This window comes from Suricata suricatta, chromosome 7 (assembly GCF_006229205.1).
Source record: "Suricata suricatta isolate VVHF042 chromosome 7, meerkat_22Aug2017_6uvM2_HiC, whole genome shotgun sequence".
In the NCBI taxonomy this organism is placed as follows: Eukaryota; Metazoa; Chordata; class Mammalia; order Carnivora; family Herpestidae; genus Suricata; species Suricata suricatta.
The window spans coordinates 128,658,362-128,670,561 of record NC_043706.1 but is presented as its reverse complement, the minus strand read 5'-3'; the positions used below and the strand labels follow the sequence as shown (position 1 = coordinate 128,670,561).

The 12,200-nt window shown below is 44.1% G+C and overlaps 1 protein-coding gene across 1 annotated transcript in view; it reads right to left on the bottom strand.

The window, feature by feature from the left end:
* UST (uronyl 2-sulfotransferase) overlaps positions 1-12,200 on the bottom strand; it is a gene marked incomplete at its 5' end in the record, with an annotated part of 185,662 nt that overhangs the window by 46,191 nt on the left and 127,271 nt on the right. Inside the window, 2 exons of the mRNA XM_029943248.1 lie at positions 5,964-6,121; positions 8,084-8,181. Of these exons, the coding sequence (XP_029799108.1) occupies positions 5,964-6,121; positions 8,084-8,181 (256 nt within the window). The remainder of the gene's footprint in view (positions 1-5,963; positions 6,122-8,083; positions 8,182-12,200) is intronic.

The following is a 12,200-nucleotide window of genomic DNA, read 5'->3' as shown; positions in this document are numbered from 1 at the left end:
ACTCGATCTCATGAATCGTGAGATCATGATCTGAGCCGAAATCAAGAGTCTGAGGCTTAACTGACAGGTACCCCTTGTTTATGCATTTTATACAGTGGGGAGACTGAGGCTTAGCGGGATAATTCCTGCCAGTGCTGACAGCAGTGAAGTAGTGGCTTTAGCCCCCAGGCTGTCTACTCCACATTCCGTGCTGTAATCGTGATCATATCCTATCTTCTCAACAGAAATGCATTCGGTATGGAAGGAAAGGGATGGACATCGTGGCCAGAGAGTTGAGTTGGTCACCTCAGTATTGCCAGCTATAGGGAAGAGCAGATTCTGAACCTAGAACTCTCCATCTAGGATTCTGTCCTGTCCTCTAGGTGGCGGCAGCCGCCATAACTAAGCTTGGAAATAATCCATGGGGACTCTTCAAGGACTGCTGTTTTTTAGAGGGGGAAGCACCGGATAATTGTGCTAACCAACAAAAGGCAGCACATGCCACCTTGAAACATTCTACTAGGTGCTTTAGTATCATAATAATACAGTCTCCAGTGATCAGTCACCAAAATTGCATTTACCCTGGGTCATGTGGGCAGAACCGTGGCAGGAAGAGGATTCGAGTCTCTTGTAATTCCCACCTCAGTGTTCTTTCCTGAAAGAATGGCTTTTCTTTATGATACATAAACCAGGGTCTAATCACTTAGTATTGTTTTAACTCGGTCTGGCCTTTTTTTTGATAGATCGATGAAAACTTGAATTTTTCCTGTAGTATACCATATTAAATTTTCTCTTCAACATACTTGCTATTATTTTCTATATAAAAGTCCTCCGCTTTAAATATAACAACGCGAATGAACTCAGAGTACATTACTAGACTCCTAATAGAAGGTCTGATTATCATTCATGCATCATAAAAAAAATTAGAGGTGCATGCGTGGCTCAGTTGGTTGAGCGTCTGACTTCTGCTTAGGTCATGATCTCGCTGTTCGTGAGTTTGAGCCCCGTGTCAGGCTCTGTGCTGAAAACTCAGGGCCTGGAGCCTGTTTTGGATTCTGTGTTTCCCTTTCTTTCTGACCCTTCCTTACTTGTGCTCTCTCCCTCTCTCTCTCTCAAAAATAAACATTAAAAAATTTAAATTTGTACTCTAACATTGTTTATAAAATGCTTAAATAAAAAATATATTTTATTTTAAAAGCGCCCAGTTTATGAATGAACTCTGCAGGGTTAGTACATCAGTCATTTGTTTGGAATTACACACTTTTCCTTTGTAATGGTTGGTGACCAGAGTCTCAAAGCAGCCCACAGAAGTCCAGTAAATTCCCTACTGTGGCGCCAATGTTTACATTTGTAATGGGAAAAAGGGTGAAAATGAATACATATGTAATGCTAGTAACGGAAAGTATTTAAAATACAAGCGAAAAGAATTGGATACATGAGCTTTCAAGTCTCCACGCGGGAGAAAGGTAATGGGCATTAATGTTAAGTCATAAAGTTCCAATGCCTGGGTGCTAGGTGGCGCTATTGAACCGTAACAGCTCGGTCATTTGCCAAGTCCAGGGACCTTCATTTAAGAACTGTTCCTATCACAGATATTCACATGTTCTCTGCCTTCAATTAATTTGCTTATTTGTTTTGGCTCCTAACACCACTGTGATTTTAGCTCCTGAAGAAATTATGATTAAGAAACATATTGGTGGCTCCCAGTGTGTCAGTTTGTAAGAGCTAAGGAGAGAAAGTATTCATAAGCACATTAATACTCATGGCTCAGAAACATGTCGAGTTCTGCCCTTCACTTCCACATTTGGGTGGGTGGCTATGGACCAGCTTTTCAACTTCTCTGGACTGGCTCCAGTTTCTCACTTTGAAAAGGTAAGTAATGAGCAAATATAATCAAGATGAATCAATAAAAAAAAAATCAGACCTGTGTAGGTCGAACTACTGAGTTCGGCTGTTCTTACCCAGGACTTCGGTTTGCGGTCTGGTTCTCCCTAATTCAAACTCACACCAAGGTTGAGTGGAGTTTACCGAGTGCTCCCTTCAGGGTACTTCCCTGGACGTCCATCTGCACGTGCCCCTGACCCCCCCCATCCCCACCTCGGCTGGCGAGAAATATCTGAGCATGTTCTCTTGGTTATTCACGTGCTAAAACCCACTGTTATTTTCCTCTGGAGTAATTATTATTACACATTTCTTCTGAGATATGCTAACTGGATCTCCACAGAATATAGACATTAATAAAAAACACGTTTTTTAAAAAATTCTAAAAATTAAGGTCCTTAAATGTATTTGGGAAGAGACAAATTTTCTTGGTCAGCATACTTTCCTACAAGAAATGGATGAGGTGGGGGCAAACAGTTGAACTATTATGTAGGAAAGTTATTAACTTCCTTATAGGATTGGTTATTCAAGCAAGCAGTACTATTTGGAAGGCATTAAGAGGTATCATTCCTATCTCGAATAAGTGACAACCCATTTGACTAACAGATGTAACTGTTCTTACGAGCTGCCCAGACAGGCATTGCTATAAATGCTTTTTCTTCAGTAATGAGACTGGTCGACACTTAACCTATGATCTCACGGTTCGCGGTCAGGTCATGATCTCATGGCTCGTGGGTTCAGGCCCCGCAGCAGGCTCTGTGCTGACAGTTCAGAGCCTGGAGCCTGCTTCAGATTCTGTGTCTCATTCTCTCTCTGCTCCTCCCCCACTTGTGCTCCACCTCTCTCTGTCTCTCAGAAATAAATAAATGTAAAAAAATAAAACAAATAAATAACAAGACAAGCATCGAAGCAAAACGGCCAGCAGAGCATCTGTGTTTCAATACGGCTCTATGGTCGGTCCATCTACAGTGATTCAAGGGTCACTAGGTCCCTCAGTGTCTTAGATTTTTGTTTTTCTTCCTTCGATTCTCTAGGCTACTCAGTTATAAAATTCTTTAAAAAGGGCAAGAGCAATTTCTTTTTTTTCTTTTTTTTTAATGTCTTATTTGTTTTTGATACACAGAGAGACAGAGCATGAGAAGGGGAGGGGCAGAGAGAGAAGGAGATACAGAACTGAAAGCAGGCTCCAGGCTCTGAGCTGTTAGCACAGAGCCTGATGCAGGGCTCGAACACACGAACGTGAGATCTGACCTGAGCCGAAGTCGGAGGCTTAGCCGACTGAGCCCCCCAGGCGCCTCAAGAGCAATGATTTCATCATGCCATAATCTGAGAATTTAAACTAAAAATGGGCTGGGCCAGCTCCTGGTATGAGATCACTCAAGTGACTCGTGGTCACTCCCTCCTTTAACCTGGTTGACACCAACGCGCTGAGCACGAGAAAACAGTACAGGTGCTTAGTCGTTGCAGAGGCTAAAGTGTTTGAGGAGGCGGCCCAGAGTGATGTTCATCTCCTGTCCCCCGCCCCAGGGGGTGGGGAACTCCTCGAGACAGAGCAACGGTGGGGCTGCCTGGCTGTCAAGGTCACCCCCACAACAATCTCTCCAGAAGATGCCCGAGAGGCCACAGAACATGCTGGCAAGTTCTGAGCAATCATTCAAGGGTTCGTTTTGTTACATGCATGTCATGTGAGAGCGTCACATGGGGTGGTATGCAAAATATGTGGCTCCCAGTCCCACTCAGGACCTGCATTCAGGACGCTTGCTGAGTGTAGCCCTGGGCCAGAGTCCTGAAGACTCCCTCTATGCCTGTGAATTACCTCTTTTGTTACCTCACTGTGGGATGCGGCGGAGTGGCAAGGGGCGGCCAGGCGGCAAGTGTGGGCGCTGAGGGCAGTATAGACATATTTCACTATTTTAACCACCACTATAGCTGGACTGTGTGAACTGGCCATGTGTTGGCCTCAGCCTTATGGACACCTTTCATGCCACCACACAGGAGTGCCAGACCGCCCTTACCCTCTCGAAGGCGGCAAGCCTCGGATTGTTTAATATGTTCCTAGGCCTAACTCAAAAGGATAAAAATCCTTATAAGGTGGAAAGATTGTGGCTGAAGTCACAAGAGCTAATAGTAACTTAATTTTCAGAAATATGTTCCAAATGTGCTTAAAGATCATGGGACAAAGGCCCAGTTTCTGAGAAGTCACCCATCTAAATGGAGCTAAGAGTTGAGAAGTCAAGAAGATATACTGACAATAGCACGTAAGTGGGCTCTTGGGTCTATGGTTTTTATTTGTGGTTTATTTGCGTTTAAGAAGAACAAAGATAAAACACCTAACTTATCAGGCCCGCACCCCAGATGGCGACTTCCCGTGGGCTGGGCTGCGGCACCCCGTGAACGGTACTAGCTCCCGATCCAAGGATGGACGGCGCGTGTGGTACAGACTCACCAAACCTCTTCTCGGACACTGGGATGAGAGTGTGTTCGTTTTTTGTTTTGGTTTTGGTTTTGGTTTTTGGTTTTTTTTTGACAACTATGTGTCTCCAGGATTTTGTTCACCTTTCTAAAAAATATTTTTAGAATTTTTTATTTTTTAGAGAGAGAGAGCATGAGCAAGGGAGAGGGGCAGAGAGAGAGAGAGAGAGAGAGAGAGAGAGAGAGAGAGAGAGAGAATCTAAGCAGCCTCCATGCTCAGCATGGAGCCCAATGCAGGACTTGATCCCTCAACCCTGGGATCATGACCTGAGCCAAATCAGACATTCAACCGACTGAGCCACCCAGGCCCTTGTTACCTGGCATCTCATACTATGTATCACATACACACACCTGGGTTACACATGCATTTGCACACACAAGCACTCATGCACACACCCATACTACACAGTAAAATAAAGCCAAAGAGTGGAAATAACAATAAATAACCTGAACCTTTTCTTTGAAAAAGTCTAATTTGGGGTAAGACCTCGCCTTGCACAAAGACCTGAGTTTATGTTCTCTTATGGAGCTGAAAACTGGTCCCAGCACGGCTCTTTAGATTAAGAGGAAGGCCTACTTTCAAAAAGTGACTTGGGTTTATTATGCTTCTGGCTGTTCAAACCGCATTTCCTGTTGAAGAGACACACCTGCAGGGCCCACGGGAGGGTTCCTGGTCACGTGTGTGTCAGAACTTATCTCAGACGGGGAGAGCTGAGACCCAGGATGGCGTCCACCTGCCGGCCATCTCCCTCCTGCACACCCCCGGCGGTGGCAGGGGCCGCCTGATGTAACCGGATCCAGGGCTGCTCTGGGCAAAGATCAGTTCACACGGGCATTGGTACCTGGCCCCGATGTGGGGTGCGAGGTCCCTGCCCGGCGGTGAACGGGAGGCACTAGGGCTGTGTTTGGGGAAACTTTCTACTGCTCCTCATTTCTACAAAGCAGAAGACTGTCTCCATCTCAGGGTGATGAAACAGCAAACCGTTGGGTGAATAAGTTTGTAAGACTTGGAGGGCAGCAGTGGACTAAGGAGAATAGGAAAGAACCAATGCTGTTTGCCTTTCTCTCCGGATACAATGCTAATAAGAAAAATAAAGGATGGATTTCTGAAAGTAATTATATTTACAGTGATACTACGGGCCCCCCTGCACTTGCCCTCTGCTGCATTCCATTGCTTGTGTCTATTTGGAAACCACTCCACTTGTTAGAATAAAATCATAATTGCATTTTCAATTTGCTTCTGCGTCTATTCTGTTGCCAGAATTGTATATGCCAGAGTGCTTTGTCAGATGGACGTAGGGCCCAAATACGGGATCAACGGATGGTTCCTTCACACCCGTTTCCATCAGTGGACTCTGGCAACACACCCAGGACAAGGTCAATGCAAATGTTGCCAGTTTCACTTTCCAAAGGGAGAAATGAAACCATCAGGCCTTTCAAACATGGCAAGTTTAGGTCTGGACCTGAAGCTCCCTGTTTGGGCATCTATATTTCCAGTTTCTAACTTTCCTTTGAAGGCCAGGGCGACTCCTCTTCATTAATGGAAGAGATTTCACTCCTTTTACTGCCCGAGTCCCGTTCAAGGTGAGGAACCCTTGAAAACACCAAAGAGCTTGTTACAAACGAGTTACCTGGGTCTTTGTAGATACTGAGCACACCCTTGAAGTAATGAGGTAAAAATCTTTCCAGTAAAAGCAGCACATCTTCCAACTCTTCAAGAATCCCCACAAGCAGGAAGTTTTCATTCACGTTCAGTTTTGCTCTTTCAAGGGCCCACTCACCAGGCTCCCTTTATGGATATAAAAATGATTTTAAATCAAAGAGTCATTTTCAAAATGCAGGAACAACATGCTGAGAATGTTCAACCCACCCACCGCCATTTGACTGAGCCCATCCCATCTCCTTAAAGATTAGCTCTAATATGGCTGCCACCAGGAGGCCATTGCCTTTCCCACCTTCCCCCACTACCAGGCTGACCTGTGTGCGGTGCCTTGCCCCCCAAGGCCCTGGTCAAAATATTTTTTGGAAGAAGAATACAGACACAGGCAGTCAGGTCCTATAAACACTGATCAAGGGGCTGATCAGAATGGCTTCTTAAGAGAAGGACCTAACCAATAAAGCTAGAAGATTTGAAATCTGAAACTTACTGATACAGCATTTCTATAGAAATCAAAATCGGTTTCAGGTCATGTCTGCTAATCATTTTCTTCTTTCAAAGATTTTAAAGACAAGGTTTTTTTTTTTGTTTTGTTTTCTGGGTTTTGTTTTTGTTTTTGTTTTTAACAGAAGGAAAATGGCCTAATCTCATCTGCAAGGCAGATCTCTGAGCCCAGCGCATTTCTGCGAGAAGGGAACGGACAAAGTCACGGGAGCTGAGCTCCAGGCATGGCTGGCATTTCCCATCTGAGGGAATTTGGGCAAACCAGATTCTCTTTTGAAAAATTGTTATAATAACCCTAACCCAGCTCAAATAACTGTCAAAGGGAACAAGGGGAAATTCTGAAAGAGTTTTGAAAATCGTCATGTGTGCACCAGGGTAAGAAATCATGAGTTCTCTCCCCAAAATTAGGAAATATATAATTTAAAAAAAAAACCACTTGAGGGAGTTAGGATCATGTTTCTTGGAATAAATACCTTCACTGTGACAGAAAGTGAGTCATCTGGCCCTGAATCTTCCCAGTGTCTGAAGCACTGATCATGAACCAGGGGGCACTTACATAGGGGTGAGGATTAGAGTGGAGAGGCCTCTGAACTAGGAAGTTTATGTTAAAGCAGAAAACTGACGCTTCTAGTTCCAGACTTCAGGCCGTAAACAAAGTCCTGTGTTACAGGAAGCTCAGCAAAGCAGTAATAACGACAAACACACGTAAGAATTAAATTGAAGCGGCAACTGAGCAGGCCAGAAGCACAATGGACGAGCTGTCCTTCAGAAAGTTTCTTCTCTTGATCTTTTCAGGAACACACTGGCCTTCTAATCGGGTTCCCTTTGTGGGAAAATGTCACTTCTGGGTAGCAGGGTTTATTTTCCATCGTGTGAAGATAAGATCCATTGTTACTATCATTTTTTTTCCCTCCAGGCTACACGTTTGTCTAGTATGATGAATTTAAACTGTAGCGAGACCAGACTCAGCAGAATCATCAGTGTCCCGCCCCAGGCACGGTGTTAGGTGGGGATTCCTACCAAGTGCTCTAGGGATGCTGATGCGGCAGGAGGTGGGCAGACCACACTTGGAGGGCCTTAGCATCTGAGTGAGTCACTTTCTAGAGAAGGTCTTGCACCGAGTACGGCTGAGGGGCTGAGTACCAGAAAGCCCTTTCCTCTTTTCCTACTAGGTGTGTCTTCTGAGAGAGACACTCTCAGATTTTGGGGTGTGAGCACCCAGTGCTTCAGACCCAATTAGGGCATGCAGGCACGGACAGCTGCTGATGAAGCACAGACAACACTATGCGGGAGCAGTAGGGTGCTTGCCCCTGGTCTTTACCATCTCCTGGGCTGAGCAGGGACAGCTAGGAGTAAAGAATAAAAATCTAGTTGGCATTCCAGTTACACATCTTTATGGGAGGGTCCCCAAGTCTCTGTCAGATCTTGATCTGTTAATTTCTTCCTACAGAGGACACTCGGAGTCTCAAATGCAATCTTTAAAGATTAATAGTAAACATCAACTGAATTCCAGAAGGCTGAGAAGGTAGGCATACAAGAGATTCCCATGAGGTGCCCACGGTTCCAGCTGTGGTCTGTTTTAGTCTTTACCTGCATCTGGGATGCTGTCCACAAAAATATGGAATGATGTAAAATAATCGGGGGTTGGAACACTCGGGATAGTTTTCAAGAATACACTCATTGATATCCTAGAAGAGAAAACACAGCAGTGAGATGTCTTGTGGTCTCTGCAGGGCTCTGTCAAATGCCAGACAAGGTCAGTAAAGCTTATACTTCAGGTTAGGTGGGCAAGCCTTGAGGGGATATAGAGAATTCACAGATCTCATGAGAAAACCATTTCTTTGTCTTTTTGCCTCCTGCTCCACTAACCAGGTGTGCGTGCGGTCTGAACATTTCCAAGATTGTTTGATCTATCGAGTAAATTTCATTTCTGCATTTCCCTGTGGCCTGCAGTCTTTAGCTACATGACAAGCATCTTGACAGCACTATTACCCAGGGTGCCCACTACTAACTGTAACCTGGAAGTTACCAGTCAACTAGTATTTAACAAATAGTTGGCATTTAACAAATATCTGTTGAGTGAATGCAGTGTGGCTTAATTCTTATTTCATTCTGACTTAATTGGAGATCCCTGTATAGCCAACCCTATAGAAATGTGTCTCCCTGTGTATCTATACATCCATCAAGTAATGATTAAGTACCCACAGTTGTCACATAAAGAATTTTTAGATTTTGGAAAGGCTGTAAAATAATTTCTAATGTCATATTAGGTTAGAGAGTGAAGGGATGTTTGTATATATTCTCTCACTTTCAAAGGCAACATCTGTGATTTCCAGACTTTCTATACCTCTCCTGTTTAGGGTGAACATCATATCTCGTTGGTGGGTGAACAGAAAGGCTAAAAGTCAACTTTTACAAGTAGATTCATCAGCTGCCCTAGAAAACATATGCCTGGTTCTTAAGTATTTCTAAGGAGAAACGATAATCCAATTTACAACTAAACCAAACAGCTATGGGATGTTTTTCCAGAGAATACTGGCAAGAAAGATCGAGAGTAGACGTAACTCAGAAACACGGTCACATTATTGATGAAACGGATGCATCAATGGAAGCTACCAAATCTGATACGACTGCAGCAGGTGATCAGTTACTAAAAAAAATTTTTTTAACTCAAGTTGGGGATCAAAAAAATGTGCCATAAACGCTTTTTTAGACAATGCTTTCCTTCCCCCTCATACCTCTTTAGTTTATATACCAATTAAATAAATTGCACAATTACAGTAACAACTGGAATAAAAGGTTCAGCAACAGACCCTTCAGCTAAGTGCTGGAGCCTACTGTGGGTAGTAGGGTAGATAGCTCTGGGAGAGGAATAAACTAGAAGCAAATGGAGTTCATCAGTCCATCCAGCCATGTGGTAAGTGAAGGGTGATGGAGAGCACTTTATTGTGTATGAAAATCCAGTAAAAATGCATGATATTAGACCCAAAATACCTTTCTAAGAAGAATTTGATGCAGAGGGGTATGTAGAACTTCTTCAACTTATGATGCAATTAGATCCTAACAAACTCTTTGGAAGCTGAAAATAAGTTAAGCTAAAAATGCATTGAGGGGCGCCTGGGGGCTCAGTTGGTTAAGCCTCTGACTTTGGCACATGGTTCCTGAGTTTGAGCCCCACGTCAAGCTCTGCTGACAGCTTGGAGCCTGAAGCCTGCTTGGGATTCTGTGTCTCCCTCTCTCTCTGCTCTTCCTCTGCTCACGCTGTCTGTCTGTCTGTCTCTCTGTCTCTCTCTCTCAAAAATAAACATTAAAAAATGCATTGAATACATCTAACCTAGCGAACATCAAGGTTAGCCTAGCCTTGCCTACCTTAAACATGCTTAGACACTGAATTAAGTCTGGGCAAAATCATCTCACACAAAGCTTATTTTATAACAAAGTGTTGACTATTTCACGCAACGCATTGATGACTGCACTGAAAGTGAAAAGCAGAATGGCTGTGTGGGTGCAGAACGGTTGGGGGAGCCCAGGTTGTGGGCTCTCCTGATCGCCTGGCTGACTGGGGGCAGCGCTCCCCACGACTGCCCAGCATCTCCAGAGAGGCTCGTCCTGCCTATCACTGGCTCAGGAAAAGATCCGGATTCAATATCCCAAGTATGGCGTTTACTGAATGCAGCTCACTTTTGCACCATCCTAAGGTTGAAAAAACTAAGTTGAACCATCTTAAGTTGAAGACCGTCTATGCAGGGATATTCATTGCTACAAGATTATTACAACAAAATACAGCAGAATTTGAGTGTTCGTTAACAGGGGATTGATTCACTGAGAGGTTACGGTGTGTTCCTACAGGGAAATCCCGGACAGCTGGCATAGAGAAGGGAAGTCTATATGTACTGTCCTGAAAAGAGTCGTGATGAATTTTCACATGAAAAAAGCCAATCGCAGGAGAATATGAAGATGTAGGACAATATGAAGATAAACACATATGTTTACATAAACACAAACATATCTAGAAAAATAAATTCCAAGCTGTTAAAAGTGGTTCTTTCTGGCAATCGACTTAAAGATGGGAATACGTTGAACTTTAACATTAGCCATTTCTGAAATGTTATTTTCAATATAAATGTTGTTGTATATAAAATATCTTAAGTAAAGCATTATTTTACATAAATGCTACTTTTATTTTAATATGTATTTTACTTCTATTATCAAAAAAGGAGATTTGCACGTTGTAAAACAAATCAAAGCCTACTGGAGGATGAGTGGGCTTTGCCCTAAGGATGCTCTGATCTCTCTTCCTCCCTCACAGTACGGGAGACCTCTGGGAGGTGGCATCCCCCAGGGACCTGAGCCTTAGGTTGGAAGGACCCAGTAACTGGGCTGCTGTCTGAGGGAAGAAGCCAGGAGCTGGTGGGGGGCAGAGCACAGGGGACCCCCAGCCAGGGCAGGGATGGTCAGAGGCAGACGATCTGTCCACTGAGGTGGAGACTTCACACCAAAGGGCTGAGTAAATTGGTGGTGATTTAGGGGGGTCGAGAGATGTGTCCCATACACTGTCATTGCCCCCCTGCCCCTCCCCCACTGCCCCCAGAGACCTGTCTTAATAGGAGGGTCGGGCGGCAGAGCCTGCCAAAGCTGCCCAGAGAGTCCACACAGCATCTACGCTTCTCCAGAGCTCACTTTACCGCTTCCTTTGAATAAGAGCTGTGTCATTATTTGTTTAGGTGTGAAGTCCATGAGAGTGCACACTGTCTGCTCATCGTGTCTCCAGCACTTAGCACCTTGCCTGGAAAAAGCAGGGGTGCAATAAATACTCGGTGAATCAAAGGACGAATGGCAGGAGGAAAAAGCCATGACATACGGCCGTGATTCTGTCCCCGGTGATCCTGGCTTGGAAGCCTAACAGGAGCAGGCGGAGGATGTCAGCATCGGCTGGTGGGGGTGGGAGGTGCAGGGGCCTGTGAAGGTCATTTCCCTATTGGAATCCACAGAGAAAACCTACAAGGTCAATTTAGGGGAAGACATAAATTCCTAGTTTAAGAAGTGCCATTAGCAATTTTTCTTTTCTTAGATCAAGGCATGTCCCTGGGGGATTTTAGAGTTCCATTTGAGCCCATTAGAGGTTGATGAATGGTGTTGACCACAATCATCTTATGGAAATGCTATGGGAAGACATAAATAAAAGATGACTCAGGTGTAAGGTCAGAAGGAAGCAGAAAATGAGCTATGAAGACCCACACATTTAGCTGCCGGCAGCTTAGCCACAGGGACTCAGGACACTTCTCAGCAGCTCTAGGACAAGGGGCCTCAGGAAACAGCTCCTGGTCACTCACACAGTCCACTCTTCCTGGACCTGAGACCTTCAGTGAGTGGCCTTTAGTGTCCAGGGAAACTGAAGGGGACAAGTGTCAATGCAGCTGCTCATACAAGTTCCTGTTCCGACAGGTGTGACTGATTTGCTGGGACTATTGGGTTTCTCCCAACGTTAATGGTTTTATCACTGGCGTTCAGGCTTCTGCAATCCTGTATTGTTTTACAGTCACCTGTTTATTTTTATTTTATTATTTAATTTAATTTTTTTTACAGTCATCTTTTTATAAGGCGTTTTCTTAGTACATATATATATATATATTTTAAGGATAAGTTTGCCTTAAACATATATATATATATATATATATATATATATATATATATATATATATATATA